A 23,042-nucleotide genomic window follows, 5' to 3' on the forward strand; every position below is an offset into this window, starting at 1 on the left:
GCTTGATGTGTAACAAACAGGATGTAGCAGTCTCTGCAGAGCTGCCGCAGTGCCAAGGGGAAGGGGAAAGCCTCGGCTCCGCACGGCGTGTCCCCATGGCGTGTCCCCATGGCACTGTCCAAGCATCCCGGCCTCCATCTCACTCCGGTGTCTGGGAAGGGCGAGCTCGTGCCGCAGCCTTTCCTTACGCTGCTGCCCTGTTTCATGACCTGTCTCTGAGCCCTCTACCGCTCTGGCAAATTTGAGTTTCACCAATGGGTTTAAAAGTCAATAGAGATGATCGACAGCCAGCGTAACTCCATGGGCTTATTTCCTTACGAAAGCCAGGTTAAAATACTAAACTGAAGGGGCACCTGGCCTATTCTTGATATCCTTGTGATACCATTTTTTCATTATCGGAGGGTCCATATTTATTTATTACGAAGTTATTGTTGCTTTTATTTGTTTTGGGACAGCCTATAGAAGTAATGGTCACAAGCAAGAACCTCTGCTTGCGCAGCGCCCAGCAGGGAGAACACGACGATTATGCCCACCTCAAGGGGTTCGTGATCCCATCCGTCTGGTGCTGAAGAGATCTGGCCAACCCTTAGAGCTGAAACTTGCTGTTTTCCTTTAGCCCACCTGCATCCTATACAAGTGATAACCCTCCCTATCCTATTTTCCTCCCCTTCCCCCTTCAATAATCCATGGTAGTTGGTTTTTAACTAGGAGATTTTTTTTCTGAAAAATTACAAATAAATTTCAGTCTCGGGAAAAAAAGGATTAAAAAATATAAATAATAGTGTGTTTAAAAGCTGCATTGGAAAGTGGAAGAACTGTAATTATAGTAAGCGGCATGGAGAACTGGAGAAAATGGCAAATCAAGAGATTCAATTTTAAATGGCAAGAACACTCTGACAGGAAAAGGAGAAGATGAAGATAAGGCGCATCAGATCACTAAAATCATAAAACAACCTCTTCCTAACCAAAATCTTCGTTCAGTGAACCCTGATGCTGCTTATTTATTTAATCATTTGGTGTTTTGCTTCATTTGACAGAAGGCAACACTCCTGGAAGTTTTATGGCTAGGTCTCTGCCTGGAAAGAGGCAGGGAGAATACAAAGAAATAATGACTAACTGGATATGCAGGAGAAAATGACTGGAGCAAAAAGCTGGAGTGATTATGGCTAGCGATGCTTAAAGATGCTGTTTTAAACTTGCCTTGGTGATTTGGATGCCTATTAAAATTCCTATAACTTGCATCCAAATTCTCTAGCCGACTTTGGAAACCTCAGCTCACCGTAGCATTTAGTGCCTGAGGCCGCATGTCCTCAGACCACAGCAGCCTTGGCTCACGACTGTTGTAGTGAGCAGCATCGAGGCACTTTGCAAACAGAGAAATTAATTCCTTCCCTGTTTCCATGGACGGTCTGAGCGAAGAACAAATGACCGGAGTAATTTGCACACCAGTATTCACGATGCGTGTCAGAACCAGAGCCAGAAAATGGATCACAAATCTCCTGATGTGGCTCTTGATCTGGATCCTACAGTCCTGCTATAAATTTAAGGCAAAGGGAATCTTGCAACTGAATTCAGGAGGAGTGGACCCAGGCTTTTCATAAGGATTCAGTGAAACAAGGGAGAGGTTATTCCCTGGAAAGCACTGAGTGCTGCCAACATGAGGTTCCTGCACTCTGAGGCTCCGTCCCAGAACTGGAAAGAGGGTGATCAGGACCGGATTTAAAGCCTATTAAAATGGTGGGGATTTCTTCTTTGACTTCGCTGGGTTGGTCTTCAGTGCGCTAAAAGAATTGCTACATAAACAAGATGTGTATGGAGATCATGGAAATGATGAACAAAAGACAGGATATTATAGACCGTCTTCTCTACTGAAATGCAGTGTCTGAACTCGGCCTTTTCTCATGAATGAATAATGAAGTGGCCATGTTTTATTAGCTTTACTTAAAATTGTCTACTAGCTGAACAACCTTTTGAGCCTTTTAACACTTCTGCAATTTGCTGCAGCAATGATTTCTTTTCTTTTTTGTTCTTTTCAAGATACAGTAGCTAATCTGATCTTGGTGTTTCAGTAATTGTCTCAGTTAATGTGTATGGGGAATAATTCCATTCTGTGAAATGAATACTAGGTGAATATTTAACTCATACAAGTTTGCTACATGAAGAAGTTATGGGGTAGGCGCATGCATTAATTGCTAAGCTGTGGATTTATTAAGTAATTTTGTCTCTTAGCTTTGTTTACCCACCACCCGTTTCTGTGGTCGGGTTTGACAGTAGGGAACCTCAGCGTCAGGAGGAGCTCATCAGCTCACAAAGGGGCTTCATGCATATGGTAAGTCTTGTGCTGGTAAACCAACGCTGGACTGGCAGCTTAACCAAAAGATACATCGTTCTGTCACCACCCCAGCTTTGTGTGAGCCCAACAGCTTCTTCTGCTAAAAAGAGCAGCACAGTCACTAATGACACCGGTATGTTTCTTATTTAGTCTTTAGGGGCTTTATCCAAGCAGACCCAGCGCCCCACTGGGAACTTTGCCTGCAGTCCGACCATGACGCTCATTGCAGGCAGAAATGATTTCTGAAATAATGATGTTTTTAGTAAAGCTCCGAGCTGACCAATACTGACACAAATCACTTGCCTGCAATGGCGTTCGTTCCGGCAGTGTTGCAACCCTGACTCTTTGGGGCAGAGCAGAATTTACAACAACCCTCAAAACCTGGTTAGAATTGTTATTTAAAGCCAAGCAGTGTTACCGTTTTATTGTTAATATCAGGGGGGGAATGTTCCTTGCAAGGCTGTGCTTTGATTTTTCTTCCTCTCCTGAAGCAACATGCTCACAGAAGAATTCACAGCCCTCTCAAATTACATATTACAACGATGACTTATTCCACAATCCATTTTGAGCATAGCTGAAAAGTGTATTTAATATTGCTGCTGTTGTTTCTATCTTTTTCCGTATAAAGTTAGTGCTTGATTTTATGTGTCATCCTCAGCTAGTATATATTTGCATAGCTCTGTTGACATCAATAGTGCTGTATTGATTTATACTGCTTCTGTCTGCCTCATTATTATTTTTATTTTTTGTTCGAGGAGCTTGGTGTATTTTCAAATTCATGGAAGATAAAAAGGAATTGCCTTCTCAGAGCAAAATATATAGTGTCTGCTGATGGGATATTTTAGATTGGGGCAAGTAAACAGGTAAGCGAGACATATCAGTGAAGTTCTGTAAATACTGGGGCTGCTTGTATACCATCTGCAGAATATATCGGATATGTAGGTTGAGATTTTTAAAGGCGCCTTAGATTTCCAGCTATCGCTACTCGTTAGAAGGATTTGGTGTCCCACAAAACAGGGCTGCCAGTCATGATTTATTGTTTATAAACCAACAACCTTGCTTTTCCAGAGATAACTGAAGTCTCCATCTCTCCAGACTGAAGCATAAAGTCCAGAGGTCAGGAACAAGATGCAAGGGGGCACAGGTAGAAGGGGGGAAGGGTGGCCAAAAATGAAATAAATGCCCAAGAGATGCCAGGAAAATATGTTCATTCCTCTCTGGAGGGAATATGCTAAAGACATGAAGGAGATGCTGCTACATCACTTTCCAAGCAGCAGCCATACCGCGCCTTGCAGGACTGTGAGCAATGCCTCCACGCCTTATCTCACTCGTTTGCTCATGAGCAGGCCCTTGGGTCTGAGTGCAGGAAGAGGTGAAAAATGGCTGGAAATATACAATACAAATCACAGAGGGAAGGATTTTACTACCCTTTACATCTACAGAATATGCCAAACCTGCTGAGGATGATCAAAATCCTTTGCCTGAATCTCAGGGCAGTCACGTAAAGAGAAGCTCTTCCTAGGCACTTTCACAGATCTATGATCATGTATTCACTGTTATTGAGATTATACTACGAGCAAGATAACCCCATCTTATCTTCTATCACCTTTCAGATGAAATCCCGATGTGTCAGTACCCTACCCAGCCTGGAAAGGACTATCCTCCTCCCAGAGCTCTTCACAGGTAAGCACACTGTGCAGGGGTCTTTCTCAGACCCCACCACGCTGTACTCTGCACAGGAACCTTTCAGCTGCTTCCCAAGTCCAGTGCGTGAAGTGTTAAAGGGAGAGAAATTGCCGACTTCTTCCCTCTCTGCTTTCAGGGCTTTCCATCAATTTTCCTTCTCCCTTTTTCTTTTCTCTGCACTGCACTTCACATGGAAGCATCTGGATCGAAGAGAATTATCTCTTAACAACAACTTGGGTTGTAGTACATTTCAAAGACTCAGGTTTTATTAGTCACAGAAGACCTTGTAAAAGTTTGCTTGGGATCATTTTTAACAGCAACCAATAATCCTTCCCCCATCAGCCAATGAAAAATAACCCAAGCCTCCCCCCACCTCCTGCACAGATGTGTCTTACAGAAATGCAGCTAGTCTGGAGAAGCAAAAGCGACATTTTCACCAAGCTGGAGGTTTTATCCACAGTAGCTACACTAATACGGACCTAATTTCCCTCTGAAAGCTACCTGAACACTAAGCACGCTTGATGCTCAGTTGGTGTAACACTGTTCAGAGTGGTCAGTAATTGCATTTGACTTCACATTGTACTTTTCTGTCCTCAGTCTGCTTAAGGCCAGAGACCTAGTTATGCTGTAAGCCCAGACTCTGCTCCTGCTTGTTCCATGTCAGATGACTGTTTTCATAAAAGCATATTAATACGATATGTTAAATAGCAAGCCTAGAGAATTCTCTTCCATCTGCAGCAGCTGATAAACCAGGTAGATGCAGCATTCCCTGCACTGTTAACTGCTTTAGAACCCAGTGTCATGTTCAGTCTGCTAAACCGAAAGCTACCTCCAGCAGTTTGTTAGTAATATGGAAAGATAATATACAGGGAAAAAGAGGCAGAGGATGACAAATTGATTCCAGGGATGTGGTGTCCCATAATTCGTATAAAACTAAAATGAAAGCTGAGCACATTCACCAGCTTTAAAAATCAGGACACTCCTGTAAGTGCCTAAGCACAGATGTAGGAACTTCAGGCACTTGGGTATGAAGATTTGGACCAGTTAGCCCAAGTCTGCTCTCTGCAGATTAACTTCAATAGAACAATTTATTGTTTTCAACAGTAGAACTACAGTGATAAATGCGAGTAAACTACAGGATGTCTCCTAATCCATTTCTGACAAATAAAGATATTGTAGCTGCCCTACTCTAGTGCCAACAAAAAAATAGTGGAAAGGTATGAACTTCAGAAATGTAAACCTGAGCTGTCATTAAAAATCAATTTTCATGATAAATTTAATTCACATTTCAGAGAGAGCTGTGTAATATCAATAAAAATGCCTTAATAATTGCTGTGCTGGCACACAGTACAGCGTAAGACATAAAGAGATATAAATTTTTTTGTAATTTAGAAGATGTGGAACTAAACACTGTTTTTTAAAAGAAACCCTTTCTCAGGAGGAAAAATGAATGTTGGAGGAGGATGTAATTTATTAGGAATTCCACTCCACCCCCATTTACAAAGACTGCTCTGAAATTAAAACTTTGAGAGATCAGGTTTCTAATTTATTCATAGAGTTAAAGGCCAGAAAGGACCGGGATCAGGTAGTCTGACCTCCTGGATAACCCAGGCTATTAAATTTCACATAGTTCTTCCTGTATCATAACCTGTGTTGGGCTAAAGCATAGTTTCTCTTAAACATTGATTTAAAATGCTGGAAAAACACATTCTTGTGTTTTCTTTCACATGCTTTTGGTGAAGGTGGGAAAGAGGGAAAAATTTAAATCGATTGGATCGCTGTGACGCACCAGCAGAACTGGTATTGCACGCGACAGCGCAACCTGAACGCGGCATCACTGAAATATAAACAGCTGGTCTTTTCTGGTAATAAAGGCTGACCGATTTTCAGGGCAGATACGTATGCTACCTATTTAGCAATATGCTTTTGTGAAGTATTTTCAAAGGGACCAAAGGGCAGGTATATGCTCCTAAATCTCTTAGTCACATTTGAAAATCCCATTCTCAAATGGAAAAAACCAGCTGAGCGCTCAATGCTGAATTTCCTGAAGTCAATAGTAGTTTTCTCATTTGCATGTAATTGAGGTCAGAATTTCACCCTAGAAGATCAGTTAGCTTTTTATGATGCTAACTGAAGAACTGTAATAATATTTGCAGTTTGTGCTTTGCTTCCACAGTGGATATAATTCATTACCTTTTACGCCTCTCTTTTTTTTGTACATCTTGTTTTTGGTGTCCCTTATATTTGTTCCTCCACCAACGTGAATATTTGTGAATCTTCCAAATCTAATGTAGTCTCCAAATTTCATTAATGTACTATTTATTTGATATTTTAGATTAGATATTCAGTAAAAGAGGATTGCAGCATCAAACCTTCCAGGATCCTCCATCCACGATGACACAAACTCTGATATTGCCATTTATCACCATGCTTCACAGTTTCACAATCAATACAGCATTTGTTCTAGCCACATAATTTTGAATCGTATTTTCAAATGAAGCTTCCTGAAACCCAGTGACATCTGCTTTACTCCCTGTATTTGCGAATGCTGCCATTCACCAGTGCTCATGCTGTGGGATAAGGAATCTCAGGCAATTAGAAGCTCAGGTTTAGTCACCTTCCACTACGGTGTTTATTAACAAATCCCAAGGAACTAGCAGGATCCAAAACCTCTTGAGTTTGTCGGTCCATACATGACAAACATGCACAGCTTTATTGCTCGTGACTTCCCTGTTCTCCAGGGACCAAGTTTTCCCCTGCTGTAAATTAGCGTAGATCCACTCGAGTCAATAGATCAAGACTCTGAAGTTCTTATCTCTTTGCTGGTCTGATTTTTTTCCCCCTGACAAAATTACTCATATTTTTATTTCATAATTTTATTATAACCAATTAGGAAAATGAGAAACACAGACAAATTGGTTTTCCGTCTTTTCTGGGAAAACTGTACCTCTGCTGATGCCATCCAGCTTTTTTTTTCAGTTCTCAGATTTCCTAAACTCTAAGCTATTTTTAAGAAATAGTTATCAATTACACAATGATTTTCACCAGCTACAAAAATCCAAACTTCATCTTTTCTGGGCCAGCTAATCTACCAATGTTTTCATGTACCCTATGATCTCCCGCTATTGATAAGGATGGTTATAGCACTGTTCTTATTTCCTAATGATAGAACACAAGAGATTTAGAAGAGAGATTCAGACGTGTGCCTGCCTTGACCATTACTGTCAGGAGGATGCAGATGCTGGCAGATTGGATCAGGCTGGTGGACCATCTAGTTCAGTCTCCTGTCTCTTGCTTTGTTTTAGAAATTGTTTTATGCTCTGAGGCATTAAAACGTACATCTCCTTCAGCCACTTTGTAATCAGTATTACGGTTACTCTGAAAGTTCTCATTACTCTTGACCTCCGAGCTGCCTTGTGGCAGTGAGTTCCACCGATTGGGTTAGTTCATTAATTTGGGAAAGGAATGATTGTCTCATCTCTGTATATTTTATCTTGACGTTGTTCTGGAAACCTGTCTTCCACTGGGTTTCAACTAACTACTTTTAGTACTGCCTTTATCATTATTCTTGAACTATTTCTTTTTTTAAAGGTCACGGGTTTCTGTTTTTCCTTGTTGATTCTCTTCGGGCGCTCCTTCTTCCTCAGCTGTTTCTGTTTCAAAGCACCTTCTAGGAAAACACCTTTTAAAACAACCAGTAAACCCTTAGCTATGAAGCTAGACAATCTTCTCTGATAAGCAATACAATTTGTATAAGCAATGCAATTTAGAGAAAATTGTTTTAGTTTTATGGAACTGTTTTAAATTCCTCTGCCATCCACACAATCGCCCTGGCTTTTATTTTGTATTAGAATTGTGGTTCTCATTATTTGTTATTCTTACAAATGCACTGTACGAGCAGGGTTGAAACAATAACAAAAAGGCTCTTTTCCCCATTTCTCTTGTTTTTTGCATTCCCAGATCAAGCTCCTTCTCAAATAAAAATAATGGTCTGCAAGATAGACATTCTGCTATTTTAAACCACCCATCTCCTAAAAAGATGCTAACACCAGAAAGACACATTTGCCTCTGCTGAGCATCTGATATGGACTAAAGTCTTAAAAATTCCATCTTTAAAGCTTAATGCCAAAACACAGTGCAAATTACTCTTGCTAGAAGCAAGGTTCTTGCTGTTTCCTCGAGCAATGAATTACCTCCCGATTTTCAAGTTATTTCAAAATACCCTTTTCAGATAGGTATGCCAGGGGCTACTCCTAAGAAAACCCCTTTTAGTGTTTTTACAGTTGCAGATTTTATTTTGCTCCAGTGCCTAATGGTGATATGGAAATTGCAGTTGTTGCTTTTGGTCTGTGTTAACCTTTCTCTCTTCATTATTTAGGAACAGAAAGCTTTTGGTATCTGTCTCAAATCAGAAGATTATAGGTCTCTTAGTACATGTTCAAGAAGTCCGCTTTGCGTGGGTGTTAATAAGTAAGAGTATCCCATTGAGTACACTAGTCATTAACCTCAAAACCAGTGACTCAGCAAGGTACCAGAGCATACTAGTGCCTATAAGAAAAAAAAAAAAAAAGGCAAAAACCCCCACAATTTTCTCACGCCAGATGCCGGGCAAGATGTATTTCTAGAGGAAAAGCTAACAGGCAGCCTAAGAACAAATGTGCATGGAGGTCTGTGGTATCCTTCCCGGTAAGATGACTTGAAATACTCAGCTGGAGGCAAGAACGCACCGGAGAGAGAACTTCCTGAGTATCTGTCTGAGGTTTTGTGTAACAGTAGGTCTACCTGCCCTCCCTCCCGCATCAATTAAGGTTGGTGGAAATGCTCCTGCTGGATCAGACCCAGAAAAGGGATAATTTGCCTGTGGTGTACCCGAGAAGGTGATCAGTGATTTCTAATGCTTGATATAAATATCACCCATAAGAAAAACATTTTGCAATGGAGGATGAGTTAGATGGATGGTTTTTAATTTTATTTTTTCAGTAGACATGCAAATCTAAGGATTTGTTTCTACAAAGAATGTAAAATAAATCACTTATCGTTTCTGTTTTCCACATACATGCATTCAAGAAGAACACAGACTGAGCAGACTCTCAGCCATGCAATGAATGTCTGCAGAAACATATCTGACTACAGGTCTCTCAAGTCACTTTAATGGTGATGGATGTGCAGGAAACTATAATCAATTACATTGCCCTGAAAATTACATAGTTATTTTCCAAAAAACCCAACAGGTAACAGTTGTTTGATACAGTACAGCTTAATATTTCTCAGAAGACAGAGGCCTTGTTATATTTGAGCTTGCCTGTATGTACAAATTGTGTCACTTCAACAACACTTGTACAGCTTCTTCTCTATAGTTAGATTATATAGATCTGGCAGGCAGCTATGAGTGAGACAGAAGAACCCGAAGCAAGATAAAGAAATGCATTTGTTAAACAGAAAAAAATCTGAATAGGGAGATCTGAGGTCAGATCTAGGAGGTGATGTTCTCTAGCTGGATATTTGAGAATGTTTCAAAACTAGCCATGTGGCTCTGCAGTGAGCAGTGTGGCCTTCTGTAAGGTACATGCTCTCACACTATCAGATTACCAACAGCTTTGTGCTTCCTTCTCTTCAGGTTCGCACCCATCCGCACCAGCTTATAAATCACTGCGTACTGTCCAGGAGATGTGGTGTGGAGAGAGGTGGCAAAGATGTCATTTGCCTTCTGGATAGAGAGGGTGTATCTGCTTCCCAGTATTTCACTTAACACTCATAGAAAGTGAAATCACTTTCCACTCATAGAAAATATATTTGGAATATTGCTTGATCAGCAGCCTAAGTGTTAGGGTACAGAGTAAACAACATATTATACAATCAAGCAGAGCACCATCCCCTGAGAGTCAGAGCAGCCTAGAGGGAGACTATTGGAAAAATACACACTGACGCTCTCAGCCTGTGTTTGTTCCGCTTGCTGTGGCCCTTCTTGGTATCTCAATGGAGAAATGATTAGCAGCTACAGGAGGCAGCAAGAGGCCGATTGTGTACTCCAAGACAAGGTTCTTGTAGAGATGGAGTATTAAATGATTTCCCTTTCTCTTTTTTCCCCCTAACCTCCCCCATTATATTTCAAACTATGCAATAGCCTGATTATCTGGTAGACAGAGGAAAACCAGTGCTGCCTCTTCTTTGTCCTGAACATGAAGACTCCACAGGTTTGGTTCTCTTCTTCACCTTGTTCCTTGCTCCTCCACTGTCGTTTTTTCTTCCTAGCAAATCTAATCCTTGCAGGTGTCCGCTCCTAAAGCTCTCCCCCTGAAGCCAGACTGGACAGCTTCACACCCCCTTCTCCTTCCAAGCCTGTTCCCTTAGCTGGTTCCGCTGAGCAGGAGACAGAAGCACCAGGTGAGAAAGGTGACCATACAAAAGATCTCAAAAAGTAGATTTGTTAGTTCCACAATCCTTTTGGTCCTGAGGTGACATGGGCAATATGCCCTAACATGGCCCCTCCACAAAACGGAGGTAGGAAACCTGAGGAGGGGAGAGAAGAAAGCTGAGGGCAAGGAAGGGAAATGGCCACACACCACACGGGAAGGGCAGAGTGAAGACAGGTGAGCTGCAGGTGGCCAAACCCCACCTGAGCAGCCTGTGGCTGTGGGAAACCCTGGCTTGTTTCGTCTGCAGACCACCACCTGTGTGGTGGCAGCCGTGTGGGGGTGTCACCCTGGCTTGTTTCGTCTGCAGACCACCATCTGTGTGGTGGCAGCCATGTTGGGGTGTCACCCTGGCAGTGGCCATAGCTGCGCTCTCCCAGGGCAGAGGTGCGTGGATTCCCCTGACGGGACATCAGGAGGAGGATGAAAACCCGTCACGTCCCTGGGAGGTGGCAGGCCTGGAGACACAAGGCCAAGCAGGGGCAGGTGCAGCACCCAACAGCAGCTGAGGGGGCGAGGGACGACCACCTGAGGTAGCTCCGAGCTCTCAGGGAATGGGCCGCGAGGGAGGGAGAACTGGGCATGAGGGGCAGCGCAGGGACGGGGGAAGACGGAACGGCCAAAACTGAGGAGAAAGTTGACGGGTTGGGGAGAGGGGCGTGCAGCGGGACGGGGCGGGCGGCGAGCAGCCGCCGCGGGGCGGGGGCGGCGGGACTGAAGCGGGCAGGGGGCAGCGCGGGCCGCCCGCCGCCGAGTGCGCAGGCCCTGCGCGCATGCCCGCAACTTATTTCGCGCGGCCGGGGCGCCGCATTTCACGCGGCGCCGAGCGGGGAGCGGGCGGGGCGGCGGCAGCCACGTGACCGGCGCGGGCGCGGGGCCGGGCGGCCGCTGGGGGCCAGCACCGCCATCCGCCCCGCGCCGGCTGCGCGGCCGCTGGGGCTCGGCGGCGGCTGCGCTCCGCCAGGCCGGGGACCGGCCGGCCGCAGCCCGCTCCCGCGGTGCGGGAGAGGGGCGAGGGAGGCAGCGGCGGGAGCAGAAAGCACGCACCGGTGCCGTCCCCGCTGGAGCGTATCTGAGCCTCGGCACCACCGCTGTATTTTTTATTCTTCTCGTTGTTGTTGTTGTGGGTTTTGGGGAGGGGGCAGCCTCCTCTGCGCTCGGATCTATTGTCACCACCACCAGCACCCCCCTCCTCGCCACAATTAATCCGATGAATTTGCCATGATTGATCCGTATTAATAGCAGGGGTGGGTGGGCGTGTTTTGGGGCTTTTTCCCCCCCCCTTCCCTTTTTTCCTTTTTTTCTTTTTTCTTTTATTGTTTGGTTTTGTTTTTGGAGGGGCCGGGCAGGGATCCGATCTCCACTCCAGAGTCCATCCCTGGTCGGTGCCTGAGAAAATTGCATCTGGATGCATCGTTATTATTATTATTGTGTTTGATCCAGGGAGATAAAGGAGGAGGGGGAGAGGAGTGCGTGTTCGTGGGGAGGGGAAGGCTGCACCCTTCCCTGCACACACACACACGCAGAGAGAAAGAGAGCTCCATACATCTATATATATAATTTTTTTTTTTCCCCTGGAACTTCTTTTAGTTGGGGAGGAAAGGAAGAAAGAAAATAAATTTTGTGCAAGGAAATACTCTCAGCTCCCTCCTTCAGCGGGTCTCTCGCCTTCTTTCTTTATTTTCCCCCTTCTTTTCTGCTTTTTTCCTCTCTTTCGGAGATCCTCGCCCTCCCAGCCCCTTGATCAAAGCATTCCGCTATTCTGATTTATTGCCTGCTTGGTGAGGCTTTTTTTTTTCTTTCTCTCTCTCTCTCGCCTTTTTTTTTTTTTTTTTTTTTTTTTTTTTTTTTACAAAGGCGACCTGAGATCAGCCATTACTTTCCTTGGCTCGCTTATAGGAATCTCTTACATTTGGTGCTTGCTGCTGGTGGTGGTGGAACCGCACTCGGATTCTTTCATCCCCCCCCACCCCCTTGCTGTCCTCTCCTCCCTCCCTCCCTTTCTCCTTCCCTCTCTCCCTCCCTCCCTCCCTCCCCCGTTATTCCGCCGGGGGAGCCGGATTTGTGGCTGCGGTGGGGCGGGGGGGGACGAGAGCGAGAGGGAGAGCCGGCGAGAGACATGGATGGCCCGGCGCGATGCAACGGGCTTCGGAAGAAGCGGCGATCGCGGTCCCAGCGCGACCGGGAGCGGCGAGCCAAAGGCGGGCGGCGCGGCTCTGCCGCCGGCGGGGCCGCGGGCCCCGGGGCCGCCGCCGCGCTCTCCTCCTCGGGCTCGGAGAAGGAAGACAATGGGCCCCCGCCGCCGTCCCGGCCGCGGCCCCCCCGGAGGAAGCGGCGGGAGTCCTCCTCGGCCGAAGAGGACATTATCGACGGTTTCGCGATGTCCAGCTTCGTCACTTTCGAGGCGCTGGAGGTAGGAGCGGCGGCGCTTTGTGTGCGCCTCATTGTGTGGGGGCAGCGGCGGGGGAGCCCCCGCAACGCCGACCCGGACACCCCCCCCCCACCCCCCCGCGCCTGACTCCCCCCCGGGACGGCCCCGCCGGGGGTGCCCGCGGGGGCGGTCCCGCCGCCCCTTCCCCGTCCCCGGGGTGCCCCGCTCCCCTCCCTTCTCCCTTCCTGCCGCCGACACCTGCAGCGCGGCGCGCCGCTCCCGGCGGGCGGCGGGGGGCTCCGGCGCGGCGGCGGGGACCGGGGGCGACCCCCCGCCTCCGCCCCGCCACCCGGGGCAGGGGAGCGGGGAGTTGTGCGCGCTCCCCCCGCGGGGCTCCCGGCGGCGCTTCCCCTCCCCTCCCACGGATCAAACTTTTCTCGCGCCGCGGTGTCCCGGCGGGGCCGCCCACTCGTGTCCGCGGGGCGGCGTGGGCCGCGGCGGGGCGGGGGGGTGGGGGGTGAGGAGGTGTATGTGCTGCTTCTCTCGGTCTCGCCGATCGCTGCTGGTGCTGCTGATGGGTGGGGGGCGCCCGTCCTGCCGCGGCCGCGCTCCCTGCCGGCCTGTCACGAGTGGGCCCCGCGGTGGGCGGCGCGGCCTCCCGCTCCACGGGGGGCACTAGTCCCCCATGTGTGTCGTGTCCCCCCCCCCCCCCCAAATGCTGAGTGAAGGGGTGCGGGTAAGCCGAGGCCGGGCCGGGCGGAGGGAGGCGCCGCCCGGGAAGCCCCCCGGGGGGGCTTCCCGGGCGGCGCCTCCCTCCGCCCGGCCCGGCCTCGGCCCGCCGTGTCCCCACCACCCACCCACCCACGACCGTGGAACCACTGCCAGCCCGGCCAGGGTGGTGGTGGGGATGCGACCGTGCGAGGGGAGCTCCGACCCGTTTGTTTGAAGGGCTTTGTTGTTTATAACTTCTGCTCCGGAGAAGTTTGCCGTGGCGAAAAGCAGATTTATTTGGGTTTACGTGTGCTGGAGTCATAACTGCAACGATTATGAACTGTCAAAATAAATGTGGAGATGAAGCTGATTGTTTAACAAAAAAAAAAAAAATCTGTGTAGCTCTTAAGCTGTTTAAATATTTAGCCAGGAATACTTAGTGGCATTTTCAGGGGGTTCGGGGTTTTGTTTCTTTCTTTTTTTTTTTTTTTTTTTAATTTGGAGCCAGATTTTGGCCTTGGTTACACCTGTATCCCTCCAGATTAACGCCTCTGAGAGAACTTACTCTGGTGTAATTGAAGGGAGGATTTGTTCACTCCAACAAACCTCCACATGGTTGGTGTTAGACTCACATAAGCAATAACGAACGAACGTTGAGGTAATGATGAGACTCAGTTTTACCACCACTTCTCACCTGGTGAGCCCATCCACGAGCGCCCTGCTCAAACCAGGGAGAGAAAGAGCGTGAATACGTGTTTGTTGGCAAGAGTGACGTTTGCATGCTTATGTTTCAGACAAAATTCTGTTCTTCCTGAAACAAAGCCCCAGTTTGTGTCGTTAGGGGTTTTATGGGAATGTGGACTTGAGAATTTGGAGGGGAAGTGAAGAGCAAGTTTTATGGTCAGAACTTGGTAGGGTGTTTTAGAAAATGCCTTTATTCTGTTTCACTTCTTACTTGTTTATTTTCCACTTGAAATGAAAATAATTGCTGTGCTCTTTTCTCTTTGCGAAGCCAAGAATGGCTACTACTGGCATCCTGTCGTAATCCTATATCACTAAAAAGGAGTGCAGAAACATTACCCAGTTCTGCCAGCTAATATCACATTCAGATAAAACAATAGCTCGCACACTGAGACTTGACATACTTTTAATGTTCATGTGATAGGTGGCACATTTTGACCTAACGATTTCATGCTGCGTTGAGAAATAATGTCACAAAATCATTGTTAGGTGCTTTTTTCCTGCAGCTCAGTATGTACGTTGAAAAAGTTGTTTCTGAGGATCAGAGGGAGACGAAGGTGTCTAAGGCACAAGCCCAGCGTGGCAGGAATTACCGTGTGCGTTGCGCGTAGCAGCCTGAAGTTTTTATTGGGATTTTAGTGTTGGTGAGGTGGTTGTGAGTGGCTGGTGGAGTGAGATAGCTCAGCATTGGTGAGATGTTTAGGTGTTAACGCACTTGACTTGAGACAAGAAGCCTTGGGTGCCGTGGGGAGGTGCCCTGCTATTTATACATCTCATGCTTTGGGTCTGCCCCCGACTCGTTGGAAGCCATGGAGGTTTCTCCCCGGGTTCCAGAAGACTTTTGTGCCCAGCGTGTGACAAGACTGCCCCAGCCCAGGCTTTGTGCTTGAACTTCAGCCTTTTCTCAGGTTTAGCACAGCTGAAAGTGTGCAGAGACAGAGGGTGTTTTTTCTGCTTGATGTGAAAAACAGTGAGGACCAAAGTGCAGAGTGTATTCACCGCTGGAAGACCTAAACCCGCGGTCCAGAAGAGGGGACGCAGGCAGGTGGTGGCTCGCACGGGAGGGGATAGCCACCGTGGAGGGACGAGGCTGAGCTCTCTGCTTCTGAGGACATCTTTGTAGCAGTAGGTGTGTGAGTTGGGTGGATGCAGGGTGTCATCCCAGGATCTTCTGATGAATGCTGTATATAAAGTTGCAAACAAGGATTTCCATATAGCTTCATTTTACCTGTCCTTTAGTAAATGCTTTGTGTTGGGGTGACTGAAAAAGCCCACATTGTGCAAAATACCTGATTGTGTGAGGCTCGTGGCTGGCAAGAGAAGAGCATGCATCCCGTGACTGCTGTAGCTTCAGGAGGAGTCATCTGTGTCTGTTATGGTTGTGTTGATAAAAGTTCCCACCCCTTGAAGCAAAATTATCTTTTTACAGCTCCCAGTCTCGGAGCTGCTTTTCTGTCCAGGTATCAGTAGCCTTCTCATGCTTCTCAAGTGTAAATTGTTTGGTGTAGAAATAGAGGCCATCTGCTTCTAGTTATCTGTCTCTGGGTTTATGACAGCCTGTAGCTTGATCTCTCCGATGTCTGTGTGGGGGATAGAGGGGAAGAGGGAGTTGAACGAAGACAGTGGGTTCTCATTGTTGATTTTTTTTTTTCGTTGGAGTGACAGTCAGGCAAATCCAGTGTTATCGCAGGTGTGGCCAGGCTGATCCTTGCCTGGCCTTGCTAGACTCTGGTGTAGTGATGTTCTCTGTAGGCCTGTGTCCTACACTGGGGAGCATCTTGAAGCTTTGATCTTCAGACACCTGCACTTACTCTGTATTTAAGCAGCTGAGATGTGGTCCTACAACTTGATCTGATTCACCAGATCCTCCTGTGAGTATCTGGGGACTGGCTGGGACTGACAGCAGCAAGCTCTGTGGTTTACTCCAGAGCGGTTACTTCCCTGACCTCCCAAAATCTTTTGGCCTGTAAAAAGAGAAAGGCGCAGACGCTCAGTACCCGTGTTAGTGTGATCGGTGTCTTGTCAAGCCGATTGCTTTCCCCAGCTTGGTGTAGCCCGTGCTGCACCGCTGGTGTGCTTGTTACCAACTATAATAGCACGAGGTTCTCCAAACCCAGGTGGGCATTTTAGACACTGGTTTGACAGGGAAAGGGCATTTTTCAAGACGTGATAAATCAATCCTTTGGAGTGGCTTTCTCCATGATGTGCTCTGGCAGTGCTGGCGAGGAGGTTTCTGCGGAGCTCTCTGGCGAGGTGAGATTTCGCTGAGATGTTTGTCTCCCTCCTACCCCCGCTGCGCAGGACTTCGGGGAGGAGACCGATGTGACATGGCCGTTGATGTGCCGTGGTGAAGATGGTTTACTGTGATGAGAAATGAAATCTGACCTGAATGTTAAGATAGATAAAGCCTGGGAAGTACTTGATGTTTCCTGAGTCAGCTCTGACCATCCCTATGGAGTAAGCAGTTGGTTTCAGGTTTTCTGAACACTGAGTAAGGTAATGAGGTTTTTCTGTGGATGTTTGTTTAGCTTCAGCTCAAGGCAGCTCATCTGACAAGCTTGAAATGGGACACAGATATTTATAAAGCACAGCTAGAAGTGGTGTGGGGCGGGAAAGGGGGGGACTTGCATTTAAATGGGGATTCTTGTTTCATAAAACTGGCACAATTTCTCGCTGTGCGTTTGCTGAGCTAATTTCTGTTCGGCACGCAGGCATTAGTCTGTTTTGAGACCATGCTAAATTATCGTCAGGTAAAGCCCAATATAATTAATTACAAATGAGAAATGCTGACAAATATTTGTCAAGGAGCTGTTTAATGAGCTTCAAATTGTGTGTCAGATGATTCTATCCACCTAGTGTAAATAATTTTTAAACAATTGTTCTACTGAGTTTGTGTGATTTAGGCAGATGTTAGCTACGGCAGTTCTACATGTTGGACAGATAAAATAATATAAGAGTAGATGGAGTAAAGCTTAACAGCTGATGTGGGCTTTAAAATAGAGACACTGCTGTTAGACAAACAAAATGTGGAATAACAGGAAGGTTTTGAAGATACTGCGGTCTCAGTCGTGTGTCTGTGTGCACTGACAGTGTAGCTCTGTGTATGCATCTGAATGCAGGAATTTGCTTTAATAACCGTTGTGTGATCGCTAGGCACGGCCCACTGAAAATAGAAATAGCTTGGCTGTGTGACAGCAGAAGCTTTGAGCTGGACACCAGAATGACTGGCTTGCAGGGTGGTTTTCCTCCCCAAATCATTCTCTTCTCACCAGCCTTTTAGCTGGCCTGATTAGCCTGTTTACTTAAATTCTCTGAGATTTCAAGCAAGTTTGTTCTGCCTTGTCTCTATCCCTTCATATTTCAAAAGGAATTTGATCTTCATGCCTTACTGCAGCAGCATCATAACATCAGGTGTTTGTTCAGTGCTGTCAGCAAATCTTGGTATCCCTTCTTGTGTTTATTGACTGCTTAGATGCTTAGGTGTTTGTCCTAGTCTCTGTTTGCACATGCAAGTCTGCAGATTTAGACTAGCAGAGAAAAGAAGGGAGTAACTAAATGAAGATATCGGTGGATGGTGAGTGGCATTAGGTTTTGTGTGACACTGGGATATCATACGAAGCGATGCGCTTACTATTTTCACTGTGTATTTAGAGGAAACAGTAAATTGACCTGAGATCAAATTTTGAGATAACCTTGGCAGAGCAACTGAATCTCTTGATGAAAACCCTCAGCGACCAGAACTGAAAAAACAGCAACCCAAACTGAAAGCAGGGCTGACAACAGCAGGATGCATATTCCACTAAAGGAACCTCTTGGGTAATTTTTGAAACCTGTATTGCTATAATTTGGGCACCTGAATACTTTTAAAATACTTTAAAGTTACTTTTAAAAGCCTGATACTGTTCTGGGAGGCTGGATATCCACAGCTCCCACTGACTTCTTGTAGCTATTGAAGAGCTGAAACTGTCTTTTTGGGCAGATAATGACTGAGAATTGTGGTTGTTGCATAAATATTCTTTTAAAATCCTGAAGGTAACAGTGTAATGAAGGTGGGGATTTTTGCCATTCCCATACGTGGTAGTAGGAGGCACAATGGCCCTGAGTTGAAGAAGGAAGAGTTTAAACTGTAAGGACAAGTTCTTTAGATAAGTGTGATTCAAGTAGTCTCCACTGGCCCCGCTCTTTAAGATTAACATTAATGGGAATTATGCCACATATCAATAGCACAAAAGACACCCTTATCCTTTTTTATCTTGGCATCTTTTTTTTCTGCTATTTGGGTGAGAAAGTAAGCCCTTTCTCATTAAATATCTGGGGCCTCTGCTGGGATGAGGGAGTGTAAAGAAACAGATTTATAAAATAAGGGTAAAGGATCAGGAACTTGGAAGGAAAATGATCACTAGGGAAAGGCAAAAAAAATCAGCAGAAAGACATCAAGGGGCTGAGTAATTGAAAGATTGAGTTACAACACTGAGATCAATAGAGAAATACCAGGGACTGGATGGGAACGCTGAGAACTAGAGGGGGATGTTGTTACCAAAAGGGGCAGTTTCAGGTAAGATGCCTTGCTGTGTACGGGAACGCTCCCTGGCGAGAGCCCTGCTGGCAGTACCAAGGGGCAATACTGACAAAATCTGTCCCCACTTAAAAAGTCGTTAAACCCAGTAACTCTTCAGCTGGGAGAAAGGCAGAACGACTCTTCATTCAATGAGATGGCCTCCTGTTTCCCCCCTGTCTCTGCTACTTTTTTTTTTTTTTTTTTTAAGAACTGTTTCTATCAGGTTGACGGGAAGACCCTACCACATTACACCGGGGGTCTGACCTGCAGCCTTGTAATTATCTACAGCTAAATTAGAAGTTTAATCTTTGTTCTGAGCAACAATAAGTTGAGTCAGATAGGTTTTAAAAATAGCCCAAGCTCAAGTTTAGTGAAGTCTCAAATGCAATTAATAAAAGGGTAATGGAGTTAGGAAGTTGCGGGCCGAAATGTGGAAATGTTTAACTCTCAGTTTTCCTTTACTTGAACTGCAGTGCTTTGCTGAGGCAGCATCGCCTCGGTTCTGTGCAAGGAAATCGCTTCCAACGTTTCTCTGTGTTCTTGTACATCATCCTTATGATTTATCAGTTCAGTATCTGTGTTCTCGTTGGGGTTTGGCTCGGTATGCGCCACAAATTACCAGCTGTATGCATTTTTTGTATAGTCAGTTCGTTGTCATTTTGACTCGATGCCAAGCCATGGTGAAGACCACTTCAGAACATCATAGTCCTCTAAACTCCTTTGTTGTAAAATGGATATGAAAATCCACTTTGTAAGTAACGAGAAATGGCTAATGCAGGTAGGGGTTTGTTCTGCTGTAACAGCAGAACGTGCAGTGGCAATTTGTCAGATCCCTAGCTCAGCTCTGCTGTACTATTTGCCTTTAAATAGTGTGTTACCTTAATATCTTGAGATTTTTTTTGCTTGTATCTTGGCAACACTACTGCTGAAGTTCACACACTCATGCGATGGAGAGAGAACATTTTAACCGAAAGGGTAAATCTTTAGTCTGGTAAATATTAGAGGAAGGAGTTTTGGTTCTGTCCTCCTCTCCGCAGGAGTGGTGGAATTAAAGTCAGCAAAAGAAGCGCATTATTCTTTGGCACTGCACATATTTTTCTGTTTGTGAGCTTTTGCCTATCAGGTTTAATTTGATCATGTTGCATGATGTACGCTTCATGTGAATTTACTTGGTATTTGGTGTGCATCTTGGTCCTACTGGTTTTAAAATCTCCTGAGACAAAGGTGTGGGAGATGTGCAGGGGTGTATTGATATCTGATGCGCCCAAGTTCCTGGCTGTCTGAACTTTAGATTGTGTAATGCTGGCTGATGCACATATTACTGATATGATTAATATCCCGAGTCCAAATGGGAATAGTTACTCCACAGCCACGCAGGAGATCAGTTTGGTATTCTCTCCAGAAATGGTCACCCATTAATCTGTCTCACGTGCGTTTGCCAGCTTCCTCAAGTGGAAGTTGCTTCTCCTCTAGAATCAGTGCTTTTATAAATTGCTTCTTTTCGTACTTTTATTTGGTGGCAAAGGGGGCTTACTGGTTTGGGAAGAAAACCACTGCCAACCCGTCTTCCCCATCCACAAGTCCGGGCTTGTCCTTTGGGTGAGCTCGTGAAAACAAGCAACCATCTTCAGCCTTTGAGGTGTGTCCTGTGCTGGGCATCATTTGAAGGAAACCATCTGGGGCAGGGTTGTGGATGCAGCAGGGTGACAGTGCACACCTCGGTCAGAGAGGCAGGTAGAGGAGGTTCTAGGTTAGATTAGCTTTTTAGGGGGCTGAAGTTCTGGGGAGGTACTCTTTGTGTTACAGAGTAATTGTAACCGAGTTGTATCAGACTTTAAAACGTGTTTTACACTCCCATGCAATCAAACAGTGGTCAGATCCAGAACCAAATTCAGGAAAGTTTGTGAGAAGCCTTGCTCTGTAATAGGCTGACTATGAGAGGGACAATTTTTTAGAGGACAGTATGTGACAGTGATAATATCTAGTGCCGATACCCCCTTACCTGTCAGTGAAATCTGCAAGCCACTATCACCTTTTTCCCTACGTGTGGGTGCAGGTTACCACGTCCCACGCGATCCCCCCTCGGGGCTCTGGGTGACCCAGCTTGCGGGTTGCTCTGGAGTGTCCTACAGCCGCTAACTCACCTCCCGGTGCAGTAAAGGCATTTTCAGTTCTTTGCCCGTGAAGTGGAACCAATGAGACAGCAGTGGTTGCCACCGACTTCTCCTGGAGCACACGCAGGTGGCTCTCCAGCGTGGGAGAGTGGTGCCCCTGGGTACGAAACGTGTGTGGTGTAACTGCTCCCTCCTGGCAAGTTTTCACAGCCCGTGTTCTGCTGTTTGCACACCATTTCCTATTGCCAAGACTTAGATGAGTTACAAACATGGTGATAATTGCTCAAGGCATTGATTTTTATTTATTTTCACTCTGGAAGTCCTAAGTGACCTGAGACCTTTCAGTCTGAGAATCTGCTTCAGTTTTTTTGAGACTTCTTACACGTATGGTGGGAACAGGGGAGAGGCGGACAAATGACCCGGCTCGTTGCTATGAAATGCGGTGTCCAGCTGGGGGGCTGTAGGCTCTGTTGTTCACCTGGCTCCGGACCACTTTTGTCACCTTCACCTTGGCATCTGCACGTCCAGGTGCTTGGCACCGTGTGTCTCTGGAGGGTGCCACGACTGTCCTTCGAGGGTCCTCCAGAAACCGGCATCTGGTCCCCAGCTTCCAGAAAGCCCAGGGGAAGGAGCTGGGAGGTGCCGCTGTTGCAAGAGCTGGGTGACACGCGCTCACCAGCTTGCTCCAGCGCTGGCCAGCTGTGTCGAACGGCCGGGCGTGATGTGACATCCACATCCATCGGAGCGGGCACTGATGGAGGGCTGAGGCAGAGAAAGTAGTTTTGACCTCCGAGGAGTCTGTGTGGTAAGAAGCAAGCGAAGAAGTGCTGCTGTGGGGGACGATTTATGTTGTAACTCTGTTAGTGTTGTGGGTTTTAATGCACGTCAAGGACACTTTGACCTTTGAATGGAATCTTTTGGTGTGAAATTGTGTCTTTTCTCCTCTCTTTTCTTCCCTTAAAGAAAATTCAAAATAAATACTGAAAATCAAAACCGTCTGTTTTGAGGGGACCAAATTGCCTCTCTTTATTTTATGTGATTTGGATATTACTGAACGATTAAAAGTCCTAGTAATTTTTACTGGCTGGCTATTGTGCTTGTAGGCAGTGACTCTTCCAGCATTAGTCATTTTAACTATGGAAAAAAATAATAAAAATGCAATTAATGTGGCTCAACAGCTGAGTCTGCTGGACTTCGGAAAAAAAAAAAGAAAAAAGTAAATTTTAATGAGTTCTGGGATCAGAAAGATACATCTGGTGGATGGATTTGCCAAGTTTTCAGCCTCAGAATGTGTGTTGAAAAACTCAGTGAATTATGTAGCTACAAAAGTGGATCTTTGCATGTTTATAAGACCTCAGTGCAATCTCCTTATATTTGCCTAATGACAAACAGACATTCTCACAGAGGCACAGCCCAGAAGGACACACGTGTGCTGAAAGGGCTCTGTAAGCTGATAGTAGTTGTATCGGAATGCTGCTACTAGTGAAGGAATTTTAGAGGATCCATTGAATATAGGAGAAAAAGTATCTTGGTATTGGATGAAAGAGAAGGAAGGGAAAGGGGAGGGGGGAGAGAGAGGAGAGGGAGCACTGTGAAACTTTAAATGTCCATGATGTGTGGGCTAAGATATTGTGCCTCCACTGCTGAACCAGAAAATTTATAACAACTGTTTGTCATGTGTATGTATTTATAGCCATCCACATAATGAAGAAGTTTCATGAGGTTGTAATAACATATCAAGATGGATGTAATTAAAACAGAAGCAAATTGACACCTCTAGATTAAAGGCAAACTCTAAACTAATACACCTGTACGCTGTCACTTATGTATTAGTTGTCTGGGGCAGTCTGCCAGATATGCAAATAAAAAGACATTGGCAAATTTCCTTGGATGTGTGGTTATGAAAAACCCAACTATTTAATCTTTTGCCTAGCCCCGTTCAGGTTTGCAGCAACGGTAGAGTTTGGTGTCACTGATGCTTCATGGTGGGAATGGGCTAAATGATACAGAGGGGTGGGGAAAGGAGCAGGAAGAAACACCGAGCGGGTGGCTGCCGGAGAATAATATATTCTTTACAGTGGGACCCTTCCCGTAGAAAAGAGGTGTCAACTGGACC

The 23,042-nt window shown here is 46.1% G+C and overlaps 1 protein-coding gene across 7 annotated transcripts in view; it reads left to right on the forward strand.

The window, feature by feature from the left end:
• Window positions 1-12,369: 12,369 nt before the first annotated feature.
• AUTS2 (activator of transcription and developmental regulator AUTS2) overlaps window positions 12,370-23,042 on the forward strand; it is a 793,700-nt gene continuing 783,027 nt past the window's right edge. For 2 of the 7 annotated variants that reach the window (XM_075518124.1, XM_075518122.1), the window contains exon 1: window positions 12,370-12,844. In XM_075518124.1, coding sequence (XP_075374239.1) covers window positions 12,551-12,844 — 294 coding nt within the window. In that variant the 5' untranslated portion in view covers window positions 12,370-12,550. The remainder of the gene's footprint in view (window positions 12,845-23,042) is intronic. The other 5 variants (XM_075518121.1, XM_075518123.1, XM_075518127.1 and 2 more) reach the window with 3 other exon arrangements.

This window comes from Mycteria americana, chromosome 15, assembly GCF_035582795.1.
Source record: "Mycteria americana isolate JAX WOST 10 ecotype Jacksonville Zoo and Gardens chromosome 15, USCA_MyAme_1.0, whole genome shotgun sequence".
Lineage (NCBI taxonomy): Eukaryota > Metazoa > Chordata > Aves > Ciconiiformes > Ciconiidae > Mycteria > Mycteria americana.